The sequence below is a fragment of the Myodes glareolus genome, chromosome 25 (genome assembly GCF_982192425.1).
Source record: "Myodes glareolus chromosome 25, mMyoGla1.1, whole genome shotgun sequence".
Classification (NCBI taxonomy): Eukaryota; Metazoa; Chordata; class Mammalia; order Rodentia; family Cricetidae; genus Myodes; species Myodes glareolus.
In genome coordinates this window covers 45286797-45307276 of record NC_142050.1, presented here as the reverse complement: position 1 = coordinate 45307276, position 20480 = coordinate 45286797, and the positions used below count along the sequence as shown (strand labels likewise).

General features: G+C 42.5%; 1 protein-coding gene across 2 annotated transcripts in view; it reads right to left on the bottom strand.

Annotated features, from left to right (window-relative positions):
* Positions 1–646: 646 nt before the first annotated feature.
* Positions 647–20480, bottom strand: part of Znf398 (zinc finger protein 398) — a 32978-nt gene continuing 13144 nt past the window's right edge. The window contains exons 3-6 of one of the 2 annotated variants that reach the window (XM_085683819.2): positions 12806–12932; positions 12387–12497; positions 9499–9615; positions 647–8594 (exon numbers count right to left, since the gene is read on the bottom strand). In XM_085683819.2, coding sequence (XP_085539945.2) covers positions 7438–8594; positions 9499–9615; positions 12387–12497; positions 12806–12932 — 1512 coding nt within the window. In that variant the 3' untranslated portion in view covers positions 647–7437. The remainder of the gene's footprint in view (positions 8595–9498; positions 9616–12386; positions 12498–12805; positions 12933–20480) is intronic. The other variant, XM_085683820.2, reaches the window with a different exon arrangement.

Sequence of the window (20480 nt, the reverse complement as noted above, 5' to 3'; positions counted from 1 at the left end):
TGAAGCCAAGAACTGATTGGCATATATTAACGCATGTACATCCTGAATTTTGAATTCTGCTTGGTTTGGTTAAACAAAACCAAGTCTCCAGAAATGTGTCTGCTATCTTCCTGACTTGTCATTCTCCATATATTTATGAATATTATTTATATTTATGAATATTATGAGGGATATGATATGGTAATAAAGGCCTGCAATCTCTGAGCTTGGGAGGCAAAGACACAAAGATCAGGAGTTCAAGGCCATCCTTGGTTATGTGTGAAATTCAAGACCATGCTGGGCTACATGAGACTATGTCTTTAAAAAAAGTTTTCTTGCTGGGCAGTGGTGGCACACACCTTTAATCCTAATACCCTGGAGGCAGAGGCAGGTGAATCTCTGAGTTCAAAGCCAGCCTGGTCTACAGAGCCAGTGCTAGGACTACCCAGAGAAACCTTGTCTCAGAACAAGTTACTTGCAAAAGTTGCAGCATGGCAGCTATTGTTACAGGTAGTTATGAGAACCCAACATGGATGCTGGGAACAAAACTCTGGTCCTCTGCAAGAGCAGCAAGTGCTCTTAACTCCTAAACTCAAGCCCTACAACAATTTCAAGGTTTTATAAATAAAAACTGTTTTACTAATAAGCACAAACCCACATAGTTCAGTGAGGTTTTATCAAGCCCTTTATTTGGAATGTAACTTCAGAACTTCAGAATCACTGTTTCTGAGGCTGTTCTGATGAGACTATTGTTCTGCCTTCCTTGTGTGGTCTTAGGCATGATATGGAGGGTACATTTAATTGACCAAGTTGACCAAATCCATCATATGTCTGTGACTGTGGTCAGTTCTATAAAATGAAGAAGAGGCTGGGGATGTAGTTCAGTTGGTAGAGTGCTTGCCTAACATGCACAAAGTTCTGGGTTTGATCCCTAGCTCCAAAAAACCAAGAAGAGGCAGGAGGATCAGAGGTTCAAAGAAATCTAGGCTACATACGAGGTTTGTAGATGTCCTGGGATACATGAAACCCTGTCTCAAAGAAGTAAAAAGAAAAAAGAAGAAGTGTAGAGAGCGGGGACTGAAGAGCAGGCATGGTGGCACTCGTCTGTAATCCCTTCACCAGGGAAGCTGAGACAAGATTGTGAGTTTGAGGCAATGGGTTCCACAGCGAACACACACACACAAACAGGTGCAGGGTCAGAGCAGGGTAACAAATGACTCCTTTCACAAGACAAACAGCCTCTCCCAGGTACTTTGAGCAAAGACACTATGTATTGGCCTTATGATAGTGTTTGTGAACCAGAAGTAGCTGAAGAAACCTCGATAGGCATTAAACAGAACCCGCCCACCCTGCAACACTAAACTGCTCTATTCTTCATTACCGGACACATTTCCGAGGTTCACAGATGTTGGTGCAGGGGCCAGAGGAATTTTACTGCTGAGTTAGGTTGAGCATGGGAAGAACTGGGCCAGATTTCCCAATTACAGAATCTAAACAAAGAAAATCTGAGAAATATTTAAAGGAATACTTTAAAAAATTTTTAAGATAGGGATTTTTTTTTTGTGTGTGTAGCCTTGGCTGAACTGGAACTAGCCCTTTAGACCAGGTTAGCCTTGAACTCAGAGACCCACCTGCCCCTGCTTCCAGAGTGCTGGGATTAGTGTGCGCTACCACCGCCCGAGAATTCTTTGTTTTAAAACAGTGGTTTCGAGCACTTGTTGCACTTGCAGAGGACCCAGGTTCAATTCCCAGCACCCACACAGTGGCGTGCAATCATTCATAATTCCAATTTTAGGAAATGTGACACTCTCTTCTGACCTCTGCAGGAACAAGGCATGCACATGATGCACATACATACATGTAGGCAAAACGCTGACACATAAAATAAAATCTAAAGGAATTTTTTAAAGAGGAGGATGAGGAAAAAGAAAACTCAAGAGAGAATCAGAGCCATATTGGGTTGTGGCATTAGAAATTTCTGTAGGGTGATATGTATAGAAAATAATCAGTAAGAGTTCATACTAAATTTATGAAAAAGATGGTAGCAAAAGGCTGAGCCAGCTAAGAGTCTTGTACTTCTGTGAAACAGCCTTTTTTTTTAAATGTTTGTTTTTATGTATATGAGTGTTTGGCCTACATGTGTACACACACACACACACACACACACACACACACACACACACACCACATGCATGTCTGATGTCTGCAGAATGCAAAATCCCAAAGAGGGCATGTGATCCCTTGAAACTAGAGTGAAAATTGTAAGCCACCATGGGGGTGCCAGAAAGTGAACACAAGTCCTCTGAAAAAGCAGCCAGTGCTCTTAAACAGTTATCTCTTTGGGTCCTCCTTGTCCCCTCCTTTTTTTAAAAAACAGGGTTTTCCTATGTAGCCTAGACTGACCTTGAATTCTCAGCAATCTTCCTGCCCCAGATTCCCAAGTGCTGGGGTAACAGGTGTGAGCCACCACACCTGGCCAAACTTTGGTTCTTAACACTTGTCACTTCTAGTTCGGCCTGGCTTTGTGACCACCTTTTTCAGGTTGGCTCTGTAAGATGTTATGTTGTGAGTCCTTAAGCTCTAACACCGCTGAGATACAAAACATATTACAAATACCTTATAAAGAAACAAAGTCTTCAGAAGATAATATATTTCTTGAGACTTATCTAGGTCTGCCATGAGAAGCTCTGCTCCTAGTCATTAATACTGTACTGATGGTGATGAGCATTAAGTCCCTACACCCTCCTTAACTCCACCCCCAATCATTCCGACCTTGTGTGTTGTAGGGGTGTACTTTTGTGTGGAGACCAGAGGACTTTGGGAGTCACTGTTCAGGAGCCACTGACTTTGTTCTTTGAGACAGGGTCTCTCAGAGACCTGAGGCTTACCAATGAGGCTAGGCTGACAAGAGGCCAGCCTAGAGCCTCCCCAGTGCTAGAATTCAAGCCCATGGCATTGATTCTAGCTTTTTCACGAGTTCTAGGGATTAGACTCGGGTACTCATGCTTGTATAGCAAGCACTTTACTGAGATATCACCCCAGTGTCTAATTTTGAACTAATTATCTTCTTTATAGAAACCTGAACCTTGCCAGATAACAGCCTGTTGTATTCACCCCATATGATAAGAGAACTGGAGTGAGCTGAGCAGTCCAAAATATCCATCTAATGGTGCATGACTTTAATCCCAGAATTTGGGAGATAGAGGCAGGAGGATCTCTGAGTTCAAGGTCAGCTTGATCTACAGAGCAATTTCCAGGACAGCCAAGGCTACATAAAGAAACTCTGCCTCAAAAAGCCAATGTGTGTGTGTGTGTGTGTGTGTGTGTATCCAAATAGATATGTATATGTATCTAATAATGTCAGGATCTCATCTGAAGATGCCTCATTGCTACTCAGGCAACTGCAGAAGCTGCTTTGTTATCTAAGGCGCTAAGGCATAAGAAGAGGGAAGGGATGCCCTGTCCCTTTCAAGAAATATGATATAAACTTGGGATTTCCAACCCATTCAAGTGAAAGGAACTTAGGTACTTTTTTTTTTCAGTGAGACTTTTTGAGACTGAGATAGTATTTGTTGTCTCATAAGCCATGGGGATTGGCTGAGACAGCTATAGATATCATCTCAAGAGAAGCCTAGGGAAGCCCCTACCAGAAATTTTGTAGAGTTTATGAATGAAATAAATGATGTAGAACAGGGCTCTCTCTGGAGTTTATGACTAAGGTGTTTCCATTATCAAATACCAAGTAGGAAGGGATCAATCATCTTCTGCTTTCTAAACAATTAACCAACTTACATTTATTTCTTATCTGTGACTGAAGCAGAGGCTCATCCAGTGTTGACAAAAAAAAAACCCTCTAGTAAGAAAAGAGTAAATCTGGTTAGAGCCAACTCCTGGAGGAACTCCAAGGAAGAGTTGTGCCATCATCCAGGGACAGATGATCAGTAGGACACTTCTGGAGTTTCCTCCTCCCTACAGGGATTGGTCATGAGCACTAGGTCTCTTTAGTTGCAGAGTTAAATGTACAGTTTCTCTCAAGACACCAGGTAGACAAAGAGATTCTACTTGCTGAAAATTTGTTGGACTTTACATTTTCCAATGAGCTACATTTGAATCTTTGACAAATGGGTTTTACTAGAGAGGAGATTGGTGAATGGAAAGAATTGACTATACAGTAGCTGAACTTGCTGGTAGTGGTGGTGCACCTTTAATCCCAGCACGTGGGAGGCAGCAACAGGTAGATCTCTGTGAGTTCTAGGCCAGTCTGGTCTGCAAAATGAAGTCCAGGACAGTCAGAGTTACACAGAGAAACTCTTCTCGAAAAACAAAACAAAAATCCAAAAGCTGAAGACCCTACTTTGAGCCAGATTAAGGATTGGGATTGACCCCACATGCTTCCAAGTTTCTGGGTGGCCCTGCACATTCCTCTGTTTGATTTTATGGTTCTTGTTTGGTTGGTATTGGAACTCCATTCTCTTTTGGCCAGCTTGGATTCCTGCTGGCTACAGCACCTAACAGAACAGGCACTGGGGTCCATCGGCAGCACTCTGGTACACAGACCTCCCATTGGCTTTCGTGTCCTAGGTAAATCTGCTGAGTTCAGACGAACTTTAGATGTTGTCTAGCCCCACAGCAATTTCAGCAAGCATCTCCTCTTCAGCTCTAGCAAACACTTCCCTCACCCTGATGAGAATGCCTTGATTCCTTCTTTTTCAGGTGCAAACCACAGTCAAGTCCCTAGTGAGTCATTAATGAAGTTGGAACCTGATTTGGGGATTTTAGAATTTCCAAGTTTTCCTGTGGGATGGTCCAGATTCTGGCTGTTTTTCCCAACAGACAACAGTACTGCCATCATCTGTCTTGTCTATCCCTGGGGAATTTTCACTGCCTACAGGCTGAAATTTATGACAGCAGACCGGGTTTCACACACACTTATGTCTCCCAGGATCCTTGGTATTATTAATGACACAAAACAATGCTTTAGATATGTGATTATCCTGAAGAGCAGAATGTTCAGGCAGAACTTTGCCAGGAGCACAGTACCGAGTAAACACCATTTCCTACTGTGGTTGCAGGGCCTAGTAACAAGGAGAAAGCATTCCCTTCCTTATCCAGAAAGAATTCTGTCTGAACAGCTCTAGATCTCCTTCTAGACATCATAGAAGACTCTGGGGGAATGAGGGGTGTGGAAGAAAAAGCTCCCTGTCCCCAATACAGGGTTTCTACATTCTCCATCTTCTACTTCAGGGCCCACTAAGAGCAAAACAACAAGACAAGCTGATTTCCATCAAGTTTCTACATGAGTTTCTCTGCTTTGGTTTTCCTGCCTCATCTGGCTTTGTCTGGCTAGAAGCCAAAGGAAGGACAGGATTTTGGCAGAGAAGAACTGTATCACAAGATTTTTCTTTCTTTGTAAAAAGTTTCTAGAGGCTCACTGTAATGGTCTATTCTGTCCTTTTAAGAGACAAGTCCTCCCACTCCCTCCCCTGTCCACTTTCGAGGCAGGCCAATCTCCCTTCTGTTTCCAATCTGAGCTCCTCCTCCTATCTCTCTCCCAAAGAGGCAGCTTCTGCCTTGCTCCCTTCTCCTCACTCTCCTGTTTCCTCTTTCTCTCTGCCTCTCTCTCTCTCAGCTCTTTCCCCTTCTCCTCCTTTCCTTCCCTTCCATAACCCACTAAATAAATACCCAACCTCACTCTGCATGGTGTGCCTATCCATCTGTCTCTCACCCACCATGTGGCTCCCTGTCTGGGACCTGGCTGTCTTTGTGGCCCACTGCCGTGGTCTCATGCCTGCTGCCCGCTGCCACCACTTGGGGACCTGTGGCCTTTTATTTTTATCATTACACACACCTTTTTAAAAAATTATTATTTTTAGTTTTTCAAGACAGGATTTCTCTGCGGTTTTGGAGTCTGTCCTGGAACTAGCTTTTGTAGACCAGGCTGGTCTCGAACTCACAGAGATCCGCCTGCCTCTGCCTCCCCGAGTGCTGGAATTAAAGGTGAGCACCACCACTGCCTGGCTTACACTCACCTTTTAACAGCTTCATTTTGGTGATAAAAAATGTGAGAGCTGAAAATGGAAGAGGACACACACCTGGTTGCACAGGCATTTAGGAACAAAACTAGGTTCAGATGCTTTCGGATGACTAAGAGAGGTCAAGAAAAGAAGGCATGGTAGCCATGACACCTCAAAGTACAACAGGTGTCTAAGCATGATAGTACATGCTTTTAATCTTAGCACTCTAGATGTGGAGACAGGCAGATCTCCGAGTTCCAGCCTGGCTACACAGTGAAGCCCTGTCTAAATAAAAAACAGCACAACAGGTCAGACAGATATGATGTCTCACTCTCAGGGACTGAGGAGGGGCCGCACACTGTTCATGGCCAGTGAGGTAGGACAGGCAGGAAAGCCATCCTCTCAAGAGCATAACGTTATACCACTGTTGTCACACTGCTGAAGGAACAAAAGCACGTTCTGAAGTGCTGCTGAGCATGGTGGTGCACCCAGAACATGAGGCAGAGGCAGGCAGAGCTCTATGAGTTCAAGGCCAGCCTGGTCTATGAAGCAAATTCCAAGCCAGGATATACAGTAAGACCCTGTCCCGAGAGAGAGAGAGAGAATGAAAATCAAACACCAGAAATGAAAAAAACATGATCACTGGTTTGGAAAAGAGAAGGGATACATAGATATAAATGACTCTAAATTCACGATTCAGGCAGATTTTTAGGCCATGCTATCGCTGTTGTGCCTGAGATCTCAGGAATCTTTAGCTCCTAAACCTGAATAGAGAACTCTCCTCCTCAATTCTAACCAGGGCTGTGGTAAAGTTCTCTATCCTCTTTAAAAGCTGCTACAAGAGTCTGAATGTTTCAAATCAAGCCAGTGAAAGCTAGGAATTGTCCCCTTAAATAAGCTATAAAAGTCAGATTTCTTTTTCACCAACATTAAACAAAATGTATTAGCAGACAGAATCTAGGCCTAGGAAGGCAGCCTCAGTCACCATGTCTCAGGGAAAGGCGGCTATACAGGTGTGAGGAGAGCTTAGCTGGCTTGAGACACGGCACCTAACAAGCAGCTAAAGCACATTCCCCCAACAGTCACCTCATCACTGAGGAATTAGAGAAGGATGGCTTTGAGGTTTGGGGGCTCTTTCCAGCTCGCTCTATCTAGAGGCAGTCTACTCTCTGCTATCCTGACAGAATGATCAGAAGACAAATCTTGCTGCCCAGACTCTGCATTTGTGGTATCTGAAAAGACATAGATGCTAGATTCTCTTCCAGTTTTCAAAATATGGTATTCTTGTACTGTTGTGGACTTGCACAAGCATGTCTTTAGTTGAGTGTAGACCCCCAAATTCCTTTATGTACCAGACAATAATGACTATGGGTTGTGGAGCTTGTAGACTTTCTCCTGGACCTTCTTCTCTGCGGTGAACATAAATAACCAATGGGCCACAGATCTACAAAACCACCCCTCCATTCCCTTCCCCATACCACTGACTAGATTCTAGACCTTCAGTACTAACACCTAGACCAGAGGTTTCCAGGGCAGTTAAGAGTGGACCAGGCGGGTCTGGTGGCTGTGCAGAAGGGTCCCTATCACCTGCACAGCCTCCACTGTGACCTGTCCGCAGGTGGTCCTTGAGTGTCTGCTTGTAGCGGAAGCTCCTTCCACACAGGGCGCAGGGGTAGGGCCGCTCGCCCGTGTGGATGCGCTGGTGCTTTATGAGGTGGTGTTTGCGGATGAAGCTCTTGCCACAGTGCGGACACTGGAAAGGCCGCTCACCTGTGTGCAGCCTCCGGTGGTTTAGCAAGTGTTCCTTACGCATGAAGCTCTTGCTGCAGTCTGTGCACGGGTAGGGGCGTTCGCCTGTGTGGATCATCTGGTGACGAATCAGTGCAGAATGGCCATTGAAGTCAATGCCACACTGAGGACAGGAGAAGGGACGCTCCTGCGCATGTCCCCTCTGGTGCAGCAGGAGACTTATTTTCAGGCTAAAGCTACGACCACACTGTGGGCAACGGAAAGGCCTCTCACTAGCATGAGCACGCCGATGGCTGGTGAGTCGAGCCTGGTCAGCGAAGCGCTTGGGACAATCAGGACAGAGGAAGGGGCGCTCAGTGCTGTTGTGGACCCGAAGATGGTAAGTGAGTCGTGAGGGGTGAGTGAAGGTCCGGGCACAGTGAGGGCAGGTGGGTGGTGTTTCACTGGCATGGTCCTGGGAGGTGCTACCGAGGTCCACCTGTGGGGCAAAGTGCTTGGGACACTGGGCACAGGTTAAGGGGTGCTCAGCAGTGTGGCTACATTGATGTGTCATTAACATGTCTTGGCTGAGACTCTTGCCACAATGGTGGCAGGAGAACAACTGCTCTCCAACTGGAGGTGGGAGTGGGTAGCTTCCTAACTGAGTAAAGGTCACTTGTCCCTCTGAGGCCTCAGGCAGGTCGGTGGTTGTGCGTCCAAAAGGTGTCATGGGAGTACACTGCTGGCTTTTGAAAGCTACATCTGTAAAAGCATCCTTGGCTGCTGGCGGTGGCGGGGCAGAGAAGGCCACGGGAACTTCAGGACACAAGGAGGCTCTAGCCAGGTCTTCAGCTTTGATGACAAGTTCTTCTTCTGAAAGAAGGGATCAGAGTTATCTCACCAGTACCTCTCACATTCCAACGGTTCAGGCAGGCTGCTCTAAGAGCTCACTGCTAAGGTAAACTCAGGGAAGGACTCTCATTACTAACAAGGCCCCTGTTACATTACACATATAAGACTGTACGTTGGTGCTTCAATTTGAAAAGGACTAACCTTGGTATCAGTGTTCCCCACATTATTTTATGTTTCACTTTTACTCAATAACTTTCTCCATTGCCTGGTGTGATAGGGCCTAAAATCTCCTCTTTACTTCTAGTCTCCATCTACGAGAGAAACCCCTCCTTGACTCTGTCTTCCCTGAAAGAGAACACATTTCCACCTTCATGTCTTTGGTCATTCTAGCCATCCTTTCTAAGAGATCTTCAAATGCTCTATTTTTCCAATTCCCATATTTTTATTCATTTGTATACATTTATTGTTCTTCCTCTAATAATCCTGTTTTTCTTTTCAAAATATAGTGCTAAAGACTAAAACTAGGGCTTTGTTTTTATCACTGACATACCCAGCCCCAGCAATGCTAATATGCATTTAAGAGTATGTTTTCTGGGCTGGTAAAATGACTCAGTGGGTAAATGCGTTTACCATCAAACCGGACAGCCTGCATTCAATTTCTGGAACCCACGTATTAGAAGGGAACCGACTCTCACAAGTTGTCCTTGAATTTCTGCATGTGCCTCCTCACACACGAATAAATACGTTTTTTAAAACTGTGCTTTCCTACTTAAAATTTATTTTGGTGGCCTTTTGGTTTCATTTCTAACTTGGCTGACCATTACCTTCCTTTTCTTCCTGTCTGTTCCTTGTCTTTCTAGCACCCTTTCAGTTGCATTCTGCTAGTGTGAGCAGAATCTGAACATCTGTTCCCTCGGTTACTCACCGGCATAAGAGCCTTTGTATAGGTCACTCTCTTTGGACTCCTGGGGGACTCCAGCCTGAGGCTCTTCTTCTTGTTTAATCCAAGACAGAATATCTGAGGTTGAAAGGCCAGGCTCTACTTGTAGAGAAGAAGAGAATGGTTTTCAGGGACTTGAATCAGAAGGTGAAATTGTGCTGGAGAGTGGGCTCAGTAGTTTAGGCACTTGTTGCACTTCAGAGAACGTGAGTTTGATTGCTAGCACACAATCATTTGTATTTGTAATTGTAATTCCAGGGGATTCAGTGGGTTCTTATGACCTTGTTGGGCATGCAGTACACATATACATGCAGGCAAAACATTAATACACATAAAATAATAAATAAATCTCTTAAAAAGGTAACACAATCATGTTCATTGACATTATTAATTTCTTTTTCTTTTTTTTTTTTTTAGACAGGGTTTTTCTGTGTAGCCCTGGCTATCCTAAAACTTGCTCTGTAAACCAGGCTGGCCTTGAACTCACAGAGATCCACCTGCCTCTGCCATTCAAGTGCTGGAATTAAAGGTGTGTGCCACCATAGCCTGGCTTGACATTGTTGATTTTGTACTTTTTTCTTTTTGCTATGTAGCTCTGGCTGGCCCTGAATTCACAGAGATCTACCTGCTCTGTTTCTGAAGTGTTGGGGTTAAAGGTGTGCACCACCACATCTGTTACTTTTTTTCTTTTAAAGGCATAATCTCATGTAGCCCAGATTGGTTTTAAGCTTGTTATGTGACTAAGGAAGACATCAAATTCCTAAACTTCCTGTCCCCACTCTACCTGCACTGCAGAGAATATAAGCTTGTGCCGTCACGCCTGTGAAATGTGGCTATAAAGTTATATTTCTGATGAACAGAATTTCGTTCACTTGGAACCTTCTCTTCACAGCCACCAGTCCTCTGCACTTTTATATATTTTTTAAATTACACTTTATTTAGTGTGTTTGCACATGCACGCACACAAGTGTATGCTTAAAGCAAAACCTGTAGTGGTTTATTCTCTACTAATCATAGACAGCTTGCATTTATTCTGTGGATACTAATAGCTTTCTAATTAGCACATTTCAGCCAAAAAGAGGGCATTCTAGGCCTGGGAGGAAATAACAAGCACAGCAGTTGTGAAAGAGTATTGAGTGAGGGAAAGAGGGAGTGGGGGAGACACACACACAGAGAGAGAGAGAGAGAGAGAGACAGAGACAGAGAGAGAGAGAGAGAGAGAGAGAGAGAGAGAATGATGAAGCCCTTTCTAGGGGGAAGAGTTCTTTCAAAAATAATTCTTAGGTCCCAAAGAACTTTACATCTGTCCCAAGGTTCTGAAAACAGTGGCCTATGTCATTCAATGAGCAAATATAAGGATCAATATAATTGTGCATGTCTATCAGTCCTTGGGAATGCAGCTTATTGCTAATCAGTTATCAATTGTTTATATCTTTTCAGCAGACAAGGCTACAAAGAACACACCATTAAGAAAAATCATCATGATTCCATTTTATTTATTTATTTATGGTTTTTCAAGACAGTTTCTCTGTGTATCTCTAGCTCTCCTGGAACTTACTCTGTAGATCAGACTAGCCTCGAACTCAGAGAGATCCGGCTGCCTCTGCCTCCCTGAGTATTGGGATTAAAGGTGTGCGTCACCACTGCCTAACTTATGATTTAATTTTAATATTTTGAATTCATATTTAAGATTACTGGGTGTAATGATTAGCTTTAATTGACAGTTTGACACAACCTTGGAAAAGAGTCTTAATAAGGGACCATCTATATTGGGTTAGCCTGTGGTTATATGGAACTCTGTAAAATGAATAAATCAAGCTGAGCACAAGAAAGTAAGCATGCAAGCCTGCATGCAGCATTCATTTCTTTCTGCTCTTTACTGTGGATGTGATGTGACTGGTTACTTTAAGCTCCACATTCCAGCTTCTTCACCATGATGGACTGACACCTGAAATTGTAAGCTAAAATAAATGCTTTCTCCCTTAAACTGGGTTTTGTCAGGACACTTATCATAGTAACAGAGATGAAACTAAAACAAGTGGTTAGTAGTCTTCTCCACTGATAGGAGCCAGGGCTCATTCCCTGTGTCAGAAGAGAAATTCAGCACAGGCTGAGACTGCTCATCTTGAGAAGGAACTGCTTGCCAGTATAGAGATCTGGAAAACTGTTCTTTATATACAACACTTCCCCTAAATTACAAGAGCATCCTACTAAGCCTCAACTGCCAACAGTATGCTTTCTTCTGACCACCTGCTTTCCTCGTGGGATGGTAGTATGAGTGCCTTAAGTGGAAGAGGCCTGTGTGAAAACTCCAAGAAAACCCCGAGTGACTAATGCGCTTCTATAATGGCATTTTGTATGTACTGTCACATTTAGTGCCAGAGGGATTAAATGTGTCTTGTGAGACACCGCAGTGAGGGGACTCTGGGAAGCTTGCTTCTGGCTGCTTCCATGTATTTTCTTTGATGATATTGCTTCATATCCAATTGCTGTAGCAAATCTTAGCTGTATGACTGTATGCTCAGTCCTGTGAGTTTGTTTTCTACAATATTTCATATTGATTGGTTCAAGTTACACAAATCATATTCTCAAGTTTGGGTAAATATATAGGCTGATAATCATCATGGCAAGCTAAAACTATAAACAATAAAAGCAGTATTAAGAAAAATCAAACCTAGCTGAGCAGTGGTGGCACACACCTTTAGTTCTAGCACTCATGAGGCATACTGAGCAAGGTTATCATTGAGCTCCTTCTAGTATTTAAATGTCCATTCAAAGTGTAAAATGTTTTAGCACTGAATGGCTTTGGACACCTCTAAACCCCCCCCCCACCCAGGAAAAGGAGCTTAAGAGTATATAATCTTTTCTCTTACCTTCACTGGCGTCTGCCGGAATCTCACTTGCCTCTGGCCTTGGTTGGTCATCCGTATTGTGTTCTTCTGGTTGAATCTGAGATAAGACATCAGGTTGATTCATGGCATAATCTAGAAAAGGAAAAATGGAAAGCAGGCATGACAGAGAGATAAATCAGTATGATAACCACCAAGGCAGCTGAATGTTTGAGGTTCACAGGAAATTAATTTCCCTTAGATCCTTTATCACTTCTCCTCATCTATCAACCTCCAGCTATTTACAAGTTGCTCAAGAAAGGAGGTAAAAGAAAATATAACGTATAAGAAAATGCACATAGTAGGTTCGTTCTGTCCTTCTCTGACTGAAATACATGAGGATGGGCGGACATTGAGATGAGGACACTGGAGAAAAGTAACTGTCTAAGCCCACTCAGCCTCACCCATGGAGATGAGAGACTCGTAGTTGCCTTTCATGATATTCTTGTAAAGTTCTTTCTGCCATTCTTCTAATTTTTCCCACTCTGGAGTGGAAAAGTAGATGGAGACATCATCAAATGCCACGGGCACCTAGAATCATAACCACATGGTTAGTCAGTCGTCCCTGCACGTCAGTACCTAAAATCACAACCACATGGTTAGTCAGTCCTCCCTGCACATCAGTACCTAAAATCACAATCAATCACATGGTTAGTCAGTCCTCCCCTGCACGTCAGTCACTCAGTCAATCTTTTCCTCCACTCTTCTAATCTTTTGTCAGGATTTCCTCTTGATGCAATTTCTCCCACACATTGAAGAAAGGATCATTCCATATCTCATGACTTAATTTTTATAGCCTCAAAGGAAGGTCAATAAATATTCTGGGGCCAGTGAGAGGGCTTGGTGAGTAAAGTCACTTGCCATTGAGCCTTGGAACCTGAGCTAAACTGCCACAACCCATAGCAAAAGGAGACGTGCCTCTTGAGTTATCCTTAGGAACTTTACACATGTGCTGTGGTGCATTAGTAACCAGACACACACACACACACAGACACACAAAATATATATATATATGTATATATATATTTATGTACTATAAAAATACTTTAAAATATTCTAAACATAGCATGGTGGCACATACCTTTATTCTAAGAATTAGGGAGGCAGAGACAGGCAGGTCCTTGAGTTTGAGACCAGTCTAGGCTACACAGTGAGTTTCAGAACAGCCAGTGCTATAGAGAAAACCTGTCTCAGATCAAACAGAATTTTAAACAGCTTACGCTGTTTTTCCTTGGGTTTTTAAATACTACTTTTATTAATTGAGAATTTTATTTGTTTGCTTGTCTTGTTTCTTGAGGGTTTCTCTATGTAACCCTGGCTGTCCTGGAATTTGCTCTGTAGACCAGGCTTCCTCTGCCTACCAAGTCCTGGGATTAAAAGTGTACACTGCCACCAACGGGCATTAGTTGAGAATTTTATACAATGTATTTTACTCCTATTTATCCCCTCTTCACAGATCCACCCCCACCTTCCTATCCACCCAACTTCTTGTTCTCTCTCTTTCAAAGCCCATTGCGTCAAGTGTTCTTGGGTGTGGGGCTGGACACAGATGCATGGATGACTACCAGCAGTCATTCTCTTTCTTCCAATGCTCCTAAACTATCATCAATAAATTTCTAAAACCCTGACAAAACACAAAATCTGTAGCCAGAACCCTTCCTGAAACATACTTAGATGTCTTGTAACGTGATGCTGAGTGAAAACATCAGTGTCACATGTTAAAGCTTCAGGCTGTACTACCATGTCACCTGTCTTTACCTGCCACTCCTCAAAAACACCATTCCTCAGGACATCTGATTTCTCTAGAACTGTGTTTGTCTCCGACTCTTCTAATCTTTTGTCAAGAAGATCTCCTCTTAATGCAATTTCCATGCCTCATGATGAAAAATCAACAGGATTTATCTTAGAATAGCATGTATTGAACCAAAATTTAAAATTCTCTATATATCCTAAGTCTTTTTAGAATCTTTGCATATTTTTTCTGTTGTTGCTTTTACAAACATTAATTTTCCTTTGTATTTGTTGTGTTTCTCAGGAACTATGTAAAGTCTTCATTTTTCTTCTAAACAGTTATGGTGTTTAAAATGTCAAGACTTAATCATAACCTTCACCCTTTCAATATCTTATATGGTTAGTTTATATAAACATGTGTCTATATAGTAATTGTACTATATTTGTACATTCTTGGCCTGGAGTGTATTTCAGTTGGCAGAGTATTTACCTAGCCTGTGTAAAACTCCCAGAACTACATAAGCCAGATATGGTGGTGTACTCTTATAATCCTAGCACTCAGGAGGGTAAAGGCAGGAAGTTCAGTTATGCCTATCTATTGACTTTGAGGTCAGCCTGCTACACATGAACATCTCAAAACAATAATACACATATTCTTTCATACATCTTATCACTTGACAGACAACTTCATGTTTTACATAGCTGTTCTACTTTGTCAAGCCATTTGTAAAAGCAAGTTTCTTCAGTAGGTGAAGGAACTGTGGAAGGATTCTCATTAGGTTTTTCTTCTGTTCTGATATATTGGATCTAGAAATAGAAAAGCTTTGATGTCAGTACCAGCCCCCATGACCAAGGAAATTCTTGCCATTTGTGTCTCGGTTTTCCTTTTAAAGAACATGCAGAAGGAACTGAGAAAGCCCCCTTATCCAAAGTATCTGGCATTATTTCTGCAACAGTGTCTAGCTATGTAGCATAGGCTGGCTTCCAGCTCTCCATCCTCATTCCTTAGCCTCTCAAATACCGGGACAGGAAGGCACTATCAACGTGCCTAGAATTTTGATTTTTCAGTATGCTCACCTACTCTTTTCCTTTGGATGTCTTTCAAAGACATCTCTCTTTCTGTTTTCCACTGAGAGTTCTCATAGGAAAAGAAGGCCTAGGAGGTGTCACAGGCTAACTTAATATAGTCTTAAATGAAATGTTTTGGTTTTGGTTTTGTTTTTTTCAAAACATGGTCTTACTATGTATACTAAACTGTCTTGGAACAATGTAAACTAGGTTGACCTTGAACTCACAGAGATCTGCCTACCTCTGCCTCCAGGCCACCACACCTGGCTCCAATTCTTTTAAGATTTGTTTTTTATGTATATGTATGTGTGTTCGTGCACATGAATACAGGTGTTCTTGGAGGCCAGAAAAGGGTGTCAGATCTGGAAGCAGGAGTTACGGTGGTTGTGAGTTTCCTTATGTGGGTCCTCTGAGAAGCAGCTGATGTAGGAGAGTCATCTGTCTATGTGTTACTTTCATTGGTTAATAAAGAGGCTGCCTTGGCCTTTGATAGGACAGCAGCTTAGATAGGCGGAGTAGACAGAACAGAATGCTGGGAGAAAGAAGCAGAGGCAGAGAGCTGCCTGCCATGAAGCTGCCAGGTCAGACATGCTGAAGCTTTCCCAGTAAACCACGACCATGTGATGACATACAGATTATTAGAAATGGGTTGAATCAATACGTGAAAGTTAGCCAATAAGGGGCTGGAGACAATGGGCCAGGCAGTGTTTAAAAGAATACAGTTTCCGTGTAATTATTTCGGGTAAAGCTAGCTGGGCAGGCCGCCATTCCTTCTACAAGCAGCAAGTATCCTTAACCGCTGAGCCACCTCTCCAGCCCCTCTAACTCTTCTCTGTCGCCTCTGAGACGTCCACTTTCTCCTGCAGTCTCTTCAGTTTGTACTCATGAAAAGATTTTCCCACTCACTGCAGTTTGTCTTCAGCGCGGCTACATGCTTCCTCTCTGGTGCATTCATTCAGCCCAGGTTTTTCATCTGACCACTCTGGTTCTCTTTTGATATCTTTCCAACTTCTAGTTACACTTTTTCAGTTTGGCTTCTTAAATTTTAGATCACTGTTTCATCCTCCTCTGCCATTTTCTTCAATATTTGGTTTGAGTTCAGCAATTCATTCTCTGTTTTAAAAAATTAGGTCACTTAAATCCACAAACTACCTATTTGCTGTTTTGGGTCAGAGTTTTCATTGTTTTCCATTTTCAATGCATTTCCCATTTTCTGCATTTCAATTTTTGCAATTTGTTGCTGTTTAACTAACATGCTGAAGTTCCTTTTCAGGTAACTCTTATGCCCAGAATTTCAGGTAATTCTGGAAAGCCCAGAATTTTCCTCACACTCATCTTTCTCAAACATCACGCTCCATTTTAATTTTCTCTAGATATACTGACCTGTTCTCCTATTCTAGTTTTCTTTTGTTTAAGGAAGTGGGGTGGGGTGGAGAGACAGCTGTGGGTGCTGGAAACCAAATTTTTATTTTTGGTTGCGAGCCTAGCTGTTAACACCTGAACCATCTCTTCTTGAAATTTGTTTTCATTGATAAAATAAAAGTACCACAATTTCTGATAAATGTCTTCCTTTGTAGCACATATTTTACATATTAATTCATGATCTTTTTTTTCTTTTAAGAATTGGAGGTATTGGGGCTGGAGAGATGGCTCAGAGGTTAAGAGCACTGGCTGCTCTTCCACAGGTCCTGAGTTCAATTCCCAGAAACCACATGGTGGCTCACAACCATCTGTAATGATATCTGGTGCCCTCTTCTGGCCTGCAGGGATATACATGCAGACATGTATAAATAAATAAATTTTTTAAAAAAAAAGAATTGGAGGTATTGCAGGGTGGTAGTGGTGTACGCCTTTAATCCTAGCATTCAGGAGGCAGAGGCAGGTGGATCTCTTAAGTTTGACGCCAGTCTTGTGTCTACAAGAGCTGGCTCCAGGACAGGCTCCAAAGCTACAGAGAAATGCTGTCTCAGAAAAAAAATAAAATAAAATAAAAAGAGAGAAAGAAAAAAGAGAAAAAGAAAAGAAATGGAAGTCTTACTATGTTGCCAAGGCTGCTCTCAGACTCCTAAGCTCAGGTGCACAGCACTGCCTGAGCTCCCTTTACGAATGCTATGTAAAGCTGAGTGGTGGTGGCCGCAGCGGGTAATTCCAGCACTGGGGAGGCAGAAGCAGGCAGATCTCTGTGAGTTCAGAGCTACACAGAGAAACCCTGTCTCAAAAAAATCAAACCAAACAAAACAAAACACAAAAAAACTCACCATGTAGTATTTATCAGTTGATTTGAAAATTTCATTATCTGACTATTTCATCTTGAATCTTATTCCTCTCTTTCCAGTTCACATCTAGATCTTGCGGCCTCCAGTTTTTTCTGTTTATTGTATCTAGTTTGATTTTTTTAAAAAAGTTCATTAGTCAATATATTGATTGTTAAATTTTAAGTGATTTACTGACTTAAAAGATATTTTCCCTAGCAGTTCTATTTTTTTAAATTGTGATTTCTGGGTCAACCAGTTTCGCGTAGCCCAGACTGGCCTTGAACCCTCCCACCTCCATCTCCCAAGGTACATCTCAGAATGTACCTTGCAGCATCATTTTTTTCTAAGCCTTTCTTTTCTGTCCTAATTCCCCTCTGAGCTCTTCAAGCACAATTGATATTTTCCTTGGTGAGCTTGGTTTTCACTAAAGTCACTTGAATCCATTTTACAGAACTGTGTGCTCATTCCACACACACTTTCAGAGTCTGACACGTTTTACTTTATTCTTTGGCAGTTGGTTACTTATTATTTTATTTTTATTTTTTTAATTTATTTATTTATTATGTATACAACATTCCTTCCATGTATGCTTGCAGGCCAGGAGAGGGCACCAGATCTCATTACAGATGGCTGTGAGCCACCATGTGGTTGCTGGGAATTGAACTCAGGACCTCTGAAAGAGCAGGCAGGCTCTTTACCTCTGAGTTATTATTATTAACCCCTTAACCTCTGAGTTATTATTATTAACCCCTTATTATTTTATTTTTGAGACCATGTCTCACTGTGGAGCCCTGGCCGGCCTGGAACTTGATACGAGCTCACGGAGATACGCCGGCCTCCACTTTGAGTGCTGGGATTAAAGGCCTAAACCAGCGGGTTGATACCTGAAGAATCCTGACTAAGAATCTGTCAGCCCACTATCTTTTCGAGAAGAAAACTGTAAGAAAAAGTGTCTACATTGGAAAGTGAGTTGGCAGTCTTGACAAAAGTTCTGGCTCTTTCTTTCCAGGAGCAGTTTTCCTTTTCCTTCTTACTAAGGCAGAACCTCCACAGGTCAAATTGTACGAGATTTACACACAGGCTTGCCAAAGGGTAGGGAAGAACACTTCCATAGCTCTAGCTACTTGCATCCATTCAACCCTTTCTACCAGTGCACTGGGCTAAGCAATGAGGCACTGGGTTAAATGATGTGGTCCTATCCTGGCGAGTACTGGTTCAGCCACCAGACCTGTCTGGTCTCCCAGAAAATAGGAGATACAGCAATCAAGGAAGGACAACAAGAGGGCAGAGTAGGGAAGTAGCAAGAAGGAGGAAGCGGAACAAGGAGGCACAGCAGCAAGACGAAGAAAGGCAGAGCAGGGAGTACCAAAGAAACCAGATAAGTGAGGAAGAGCAGCAAGGGGAAGGTTTTGCAGCAAAAAAGGAGGCAGAAGAGGCTCAGGCTGCTGTCACAGATAGAATCCCCGTGAGTTCTGGAGGAAGAGAAGATGCCCTTGGAGAAAGCCCCTTTCCTTCTTAGTAGACCAGCTTCCGCAGGAGTCACTACCTCAGACTACTGTGCTTCCCCCTCAAGCTCCTTAATCAATAACATTTTCATTTGTTTTATTAATATTTTAGATAAGGTCTCATTATATAGCCTGGCTGGCCTGGAACTCACTATACAACCTAAGTTGGCCTGGAATTCGTGATCCTCCTGTCTCAGCCTCCAGAGTATTGTGATTACAGGCCTATGCCATCACTCCTGGCTCCGTTAAATAAATCTTAGTTTCTACTTAGCTGCAAAGTATTATGTGAGGTAACAAAAAAGATGCTGGAAAACTTAAGACACAGCCCAGTCCCTATTTCACAAGGTTTCAAGGAAGGAGTTAACCTCTAGAGCTATGCATTTTGGGAAGGTAGAAACCACCATGAGCTACAGTCATTCCGAGCAGGGACAACTGCAAACAGTTCTGAACATCCACTACATACAGTTCTCCCTGAGCACCACGATTCTTAAAGTATAGTTTCTGTCCAAAAGAGGCATATGATTAAATGCAAATTGATAATAGAGACATGAAATTTCAGAAACAGATTTCTAATAGAGATAAAATGATCCTAAAAGAGAAGGAATTTGGGTTTAGTCTACAAGTTTGAGGCTAGCCTGGTCTATATAGTGAATAGCAGGTCAGCCAATGCTACATATTGAGACTCTGTCTCAATAAAACACAGAAGGAATGAAGCAATATCTCAACAACTCTGAGAAAGAAGTATTTTCACAAAATCTTAGAACCAACTAGGTTATCAACCTCATATTAAATTATTATTACCCTGTGGTTTTGTTGTTGTTGCTGTTTGCTTGTTTGTTTTTTAAAGATACTGTTTTGCCATGAATCTTAGACTAGTCTTGAACTCACAGCAATCCTTCTGCCTCGGTCTCCGAAATACTGGGATTACATGTATGTGCTTTTTGGCACTCCAACATTAAATTAAAGACATTCCCAACATGAAGTATGCCTCCTATGTATCTTATCTTAGGAAGTTTAAGGATGTACTCCAGGAAACAAATGAGTAAAAAGTACTGGTGCTTGAGACACATTGCGTGGCCTCAGGGCAAGATAAGTATAGTAGGCTAGAAAAGCATTGCATCCAGATTAGATTTAAGATCTGAGGAGAACCCAGAATATGAATCCAGGTCAGAAAAGGAGAAGGACACCTAGAAGTTTTAGAAAAAAAGAGAATATGCTGTAACAGAATACACAACATAACTCAGAACTTTCAAAGACTGGAGAATACAGTAAAAGTAGTTTTAAAGGAACATCATCTCTACTGGAAGACACAAGAGCTATGTGAGCCCTCAGAGAAATGACAGCAGAGGGAGATGACTCAGTGGCTAAGAGCAGGCTGCTCTTTCAGGGGACCAAAGTTTGATTCCCCAACACCTAAATGGCAGCTTGCAATTATCTGTAACTCCAGTTTCAGGGAATCCAGTGCTCTCTTCTGGCCCGCATCAGGCCCAATGCGCAGACAGACCATGAAGGCAAAACAT